This window comes from Camponotus vicinus, unplaced genomic scaffold, assembly GCF_025532165.1.
Source record: "Camponotus vicinus isolate PSW18456_S1 unplaced genomic scaffold, iyCamVici1.0 SCAF_4, whole genome shotgun sequence".
Classification (NCBI taxonomy): Eukaryota; Metazoa; Arthropoda; class Insecta; order Hymenoptera; family Formicidae; genus Camponotus; species Camponotus vicinus.
In genome coordinates this window covers 15378815-15384980 of record NW_028141976.1, presented here as the reverse complement: position 1 = coordinate 15384980, position 6166 = coordinate 15378815, and the positions used below count along the sequence as shown (strand labels likewise).

The window sequence follows — 6166 nt, the reverse complement described above, 5'->3', positions numbered from 1 at the left end:
GAAACGTTTTGAATATTTTAAGTGTATCGCACATATATATTGCGTGTTTCTCTCTTCTGTAATCGCGAGTCGTAGCAAGTGTAACAACAAATACCCATACTTTTCGATAAGGTAAGTACACTGCAAATCTTAATATGTTATATTTACACGTATAAATGTGTAAATTAGCTGAAGCCCTTTTTATACGTTTCCTGCTGCATAACTTATGCACTTGATATATTTTAATTTAATACATTAAAACGTGTTAATTAATCATATTTAAATGCATTAATTTAATATATTTAAAATGTATAGGTTTCAAATTAATGGTACATTACAATAAAGTGCTTGTTTGAAATTTATAAAAATATATTTATATTTTTTACAAAGAAATACACATTATATATTTTTTCTTATTCTAAATAACCTTATCAGTTTATATCTAACTTTGGAATTAAAATTAAATGATTATTATTAGAGAAAAATAGAAAAATTAAAGTTGGAAAAATAAAATAAAATATTAAAAAAAAATAAAATGTTCATAAGATAAATTTTTTTAATAAAAGACTATAAAGTTAAAAATTTTATTTATATTTAGGTGCGTATTGAACATGCATCTTAAATAGATAATGAACGAATTATTTTCGTTTATTGGCCGAACATTTACTTGTCCGACTTATAAAATCGATTTAATATCTGAAGTTCCTCTATTGAAACTGTATCAGAAATTAAATCGAAGTGATATTTTTAATTTTATCTGTCGTCTTTTGCAAGCTTTATATAATTCTCATGACTAAAACTTAAGTACGAGAAAAATAGCGCACCGTAGCGGTAAACAAACGAACTAGCGATTACTGATTTTGCGGTGAAATTTTACTTCCACTGACTATAATTAATGAGATATAAGATAAAATAACAAAAAATAAGCGTTTCTATTAGAGTTCAATGAAATACTGATTCTTAGTGATCTTATTCATATATTTGTAAATAGAAATTAATATAGTTTTCATAATATATATATATATATATATATATATATATATGTATATGTATGTATGTATGTATATGTATATGTATATGTATGTACATATGTATATATAGTTTTAAATTAATTTGAAATTAATAAAAATTAATTTTTATTTTGTCTATAGAAACGTGAAAAATACATTTCCTTAACTATGGTTTTAAAAGCATTTCTATAGGAACGTTTCTTATTAATGCTTTACGGTTAAAAAATGTTGGATACGTTTAAGAAACGTATATAAAACGACCGTGTGCTACCTGGGTTTATTGTTATCATACATGACAAGAATATAATATTTAATAAATTATTTGTAAATTTATTATAAGTAAACATTACTTTAAAAAATCAAAGCAATATAATTTATAATATTAATATTATTAGAAATTTATATAATAATATTATATAATAATATTATTAGAAATATTAATATATACATTAAAAATTTTACATATATGTAGTTTCAATTTGTATAATTTTGATATCTGTGTAAGTCATTAAATGTGTTAAGCTGCTGAGACGTGTAAATCAAGAACAAATGCCTCTTTATAACACGTCCCAAACATTGAATAAAGAAGTGTGTTATTTTTTTATACGTTTCCATACTCTCTAAAAGTGAATCAGTGTATTATCACTGAAAAACAGTAAATAGTCACTAATTACAGCAGTTATAAGTACAGCACTGTAAATCAGTGATATTTTATTGAAAGAATTAGTTAATAATTTTGACTGTTTCAATCAGTAATATTTCTTTCGTTATTGTCAGTAATATTAAACTACAATTCATCTCTCTATCTATTTCATATAAAATTAAAAATTTTATTTATATATATTTACTAAATATTTATTATATCAAAAATTTTATTTTATTTATATTACATGCATATTGAACTTGCTATCTTAAATAGATAACGAACGAATAATTTTCATTAAGTCGCCAGACATTTATTTGTCCGACTCATAAGATCGATTTAACATCTGAAATTAAATTGAAGTAATATTTTTAATTTTATCTGTCGCTCTTTGCAAACTTTATATAATTCTTATAACTAAAACTAAATACGAGAGAGATAGCGATCGTAGCGGTAAACGAACGAACTAGCGATTACTGGTTTTACAGTGAAATTTACTGGTTTTACAGTGAATTTTATTTTAACTGATCATAATCAGTGAGATATAAGATAAAATAACAAAAAAATAAGCGTTTCCACTGAAAATCAGTAAAATACTCACTGATTCTCAGTGAAATCTTATTTTACTGTTTAAATTAGTGATATTTTCACTGATTCACTTTTAGAGAGTACATATTCTCATTATAACACGTAAGATTCGTATAAAATTAATACATTACACATTTATATGTATTTAAATAACATGGATAAACGTGTTTTCTGGAAATTACACAAATGAAATAAGTTACATTAACACATTGAAATTTGCAGTGCATTGCGAAGAATTTTGAGATTTGTTTAAAGCCGCAAAAGTAGCTTTCCTGACAGACAACGGACGGTCAAATATAAAAAAATTTTTTATTTTCTCAAAAATACATAGTGTTTTTGATGTCGCTGATTCTAATTCTGAACATAGATTTATGAAATTTCAAGCCTAAGAGCAGTAATGATAACATGAATAAATATAAACGTATAGACTTAGAGCTGCAGAGAACTTTCTTTTAACATTATCGAGAACTAATTATGTGGCTGTAGAAAGCTCCTTTTTTACTTTAGAGTCTTTTTCGTTGGTTTTCTAATTTTTTACTTCTATGGTATTAATTTAATATTTATGAAATACCACTAATTTATCAACTCAAGAGTCACAAAAGTGGCTTTCCCGGAAGTCTAATGTCGCGCCTTTGTAGCTGCATAAGTGCATCTATTTGTATTTGTAGCACTAATAATAAATTATCGTCTATTACCCTTTGATGTCATCAAAAAGAATTTTACTTGTTCGTTTAGTTCGTTTTTGTGAAACGTTTTGAATAATTTAAGTGTATCACATATATATTGCGTGTCTCTCTTTTCTGTAATCGCGAGTCGTAGCAAGTGTGATGGTAACAACACAAATACCCATACTTTTCGATAAGTAGTATCTCTATTTAGTGTATCTCTATTTACTTTCTAATCTGAAAAAAGCATCTCCATTATTTCATAAATTGTATTTATGTATTTTTCTTTGTTATAGTCTGAAGGACTATAACTCTAGTTTAATATTAATATAGATTTTATTTAAACAAAAAAATGCAATGGAATGTTTGCGAACCGCGTAAAATCGTCACCTCAGCGAACTACGTGTGAGTTCGCCAGAAACACGAAAATGCAAAGGGTTTCGATTTTGAAACGCTTTCGCTTGCACCAAGATTTGACCGTCACGAAAAGTTCACCATGATCTTATATGATAACGTCACTAGGCGATCCCCTCCCAAATTTTAGCAAAAACGAGGAGTTAAAAACCGCCCATCGCGAGAGCGCAGCGGACAGTCGTTAACAAATATTGAACAATTGTAAGTGCGGGCTAGTCGCTAATTAATTTCACTAATTAATTTAACTTATTACTTAAAAGAATAAAGGAAGAGGTTATAGAAATAATCCGAGTCTTATATCAAATCAAGAAAATATATTTGTAGCACTGATAATAAATTATCATCTATTACCCTCTAATCAAAAAGAATTTTCCTTCCTCGTCTAGTTCCAGTTTTAGTGAACATTTTAATGAACATTTTGAATATTTCAGTATATTGCACGTATATATTGCGTCCGACTTCTATAACCGTGAGTCGCGACAATTCAAGTGTAGCAGCAAATACCTATACTCTTCGATAAAGTAAGTAGTATTTCTATTTGTTCCTTAAAGTTTTTTATATTAATTATTGTTGTTTTATTAGCGGAGTTTCTTTTTTATTAAGTATTTTAGATTAATAAAATTTTTAAATAAAGCAGATTGAAGATTTTTGTTACATATAAAATTATTATCTTTTAAAATTTTATAAAAACATTGATTATTTTAAATAACTACGAAACTTATTTAATTTTTATTTTTCCTTAAACATAGAAATTCTCGAAATAATAGCTTCCATGTTATTTGATACTTGACACTTCGAAAATAATTAATGAATTTACTTCTTAATCTGAAAGAAGCATTTCCATTATTTCATAAATTGTATTTATGTATTTATCTATATGTTTAGAAGGGGAAGACATAAAATAAAAAAAAATCTGGGAAATACATTAATACAAATTTGTATTATCAATTTAATGATAATGATATTTATTTCATTAATACTATTGGGTCTTACTGCTCTATATATATATATATATATATATTATTATATTTTAAATGATCATCGCCGACATATAATTAAAAAGATAAATATATTAAACGGCCCAAAGAGTTTTCCATTTATTGGAAGTGGTTATTATTTCTTTCGTCAGAATTATGGAGGTAATAATAAAGAGATATTTAAAAAATTAATTATTACCAACATTGCATTAATTTAAAATAATAAAGATATTAATAAATTCATAATATAAATAATATTAATATTAATAATTAAAATAAATTTTAATAAGTTAATAATCTTATATGATAAATCATAAAACATTTTTTAGAACTTTTGGATATTATTATTAAACTGACACAAGATTATTCATCTCCATTCAAGTTTTGGATAGGCAACAAATTAGTAATTGGTATATATGAACCAGATCAAATGCAGGTAAAAAGATAGCGTTTATATGTTTCATTATTATTTGTTTGTATATTCATGAATTATTTAAATCTATATATAGAGAATTTGTTGTCTATTTCAAATAAATAATACTTTTATATATCTTTATAATAACTCATCACTGATCTAATCAAAATAATTTTCTACAGTTAACTTTATCTAAATATAATATATTGTTAAATATCTAAATGACAGATATACAGATATACAGATAAACAGATATACATTTGAAATATTTAAAAGTACTTCACATAATACAACTTTTATAGGTAATCTTGCATAACAGTGTGGATAAAAGTATGCTATATAAACTTTTTGAACCTATAATAGGCAAAGGATTAGTCACAGCTCCTGGTAAGATATTTTTAGTAACATAAAATTTAAAATTATTCCTATAACTATAGTTTACACATAATAAAATTATGTAGTTTCATAACTACAATTTACATAATAACATTATATAATTTTAAAAAATCCTTTATAACATACTTATAATATAATTATTACTTGCATTCTTATATAATATATACTTATATTTTTACTTTTGTTACTTTGACTGCAATGTGACAAATTTAAAATTATTATTAATTAAATTTGTTTTCAAAGTTTTTTAATATCAATGCTTTTTAATATTATTTTTATGTATTACATGTACATATATATATATATATATATATATATATATATATATATATATATATATACAGGGTGACCCATTTTAACTTAGGCAGCCAAATAACTCGAAAAATAAGCAACATAGAGAAAAATGTTTTAGACAAAAGTTGTATGGTTTCGAGGGGGCCATAAGATGGTATCATTGGTTTGACATTGAAGAGTCATTTGAAGGTCACGTGAAGGTCACTTCAATTTTTTTAAATGGAACATCCTATATATTTTTGTACATTCTTGTAGCTCATCTCGAGAGCTTTCCAAAACACTATAATTAAGTACATTTTCGTTAAGTACTTTTTGAGTTATGAGGCTTGAAATAATTTCTTAATTTTACATAAACCGTAAAATATCTTGTAAAATATTCATTTTTCGATTACCTTACCTTAATAGTTTTATGTACAAAATAATGAGAGGAATCAATTGGTGTAAAGAAAACACATAGTTGTTTCGAAGAAAAAATATGTAATTTGCAATTAACAATTCCATATTTTTTCTTAAAAACAACTATGTGTTTTCTTTACACCAATTGATTCCTCTCATTATTTTGTACATAAAAGTATTAAGGTAAGATAATCGAAAAATGAATATTTTACAAGATATTTTACGGTTTATGTAAAATTAAGAAATTATTTCAAGCATCATAACTCAAAAAGTACTTAACGGAAAGGTACTTAATTATAGTGTTTTGGAAAGCTCTCGAAATAAGCTACAAGAATGTACAAAAATATATAGGGTATTCTATTTAAAAAAATTGAAGTGACCTTCACGTG

At 24.7% G+C, this 6166-nt stretch overlaps 1 protein-coding gene across 3 annotated transcripts in view; it reads left to right on the top strand.

The window, feature by feature from the left end:
* LOC145970513 (cytochrome P450 4V2-like) overlaps positions 1 to 6166 on the top strand; it is a 14106-nt gene continuing 7940 nt past the window's right edge. Inside the window, exons 1-6 of one of the 3 annotated variants that reach the window (XM_083097354.1) lie at positions 91 to 111; positions 3182 to 3500; positions 3731 to 3820; positions 4185 to 4438; positions 4606 to 4712; positions 4994 to 5078. In XM_083097354.1, the coding sequence (XP_082953480.1) occupies positions 4252 to 4438; positions 4606 to 4712; positions 4994 to 5078 (379 nt within the window). In that variant the 5' untranslated portion in view covers positions 91 to 111; positions 3182 to 3500; positions 3731 to 3820; positions 4185 to 4251. Of the gene's footprint in view, positions 112 to 3064; positions 3086 to 3181; positions 3501 to 3730; positions 3821 to 4184; positions 4439 to 4605; positions 4713 to 4993; positions 5079 to 6166 lie in introns of those variants that run through there. The other 2 variants (XM_083097353.1, XM_083097355.1) reach the window with 2 other exon arrangements.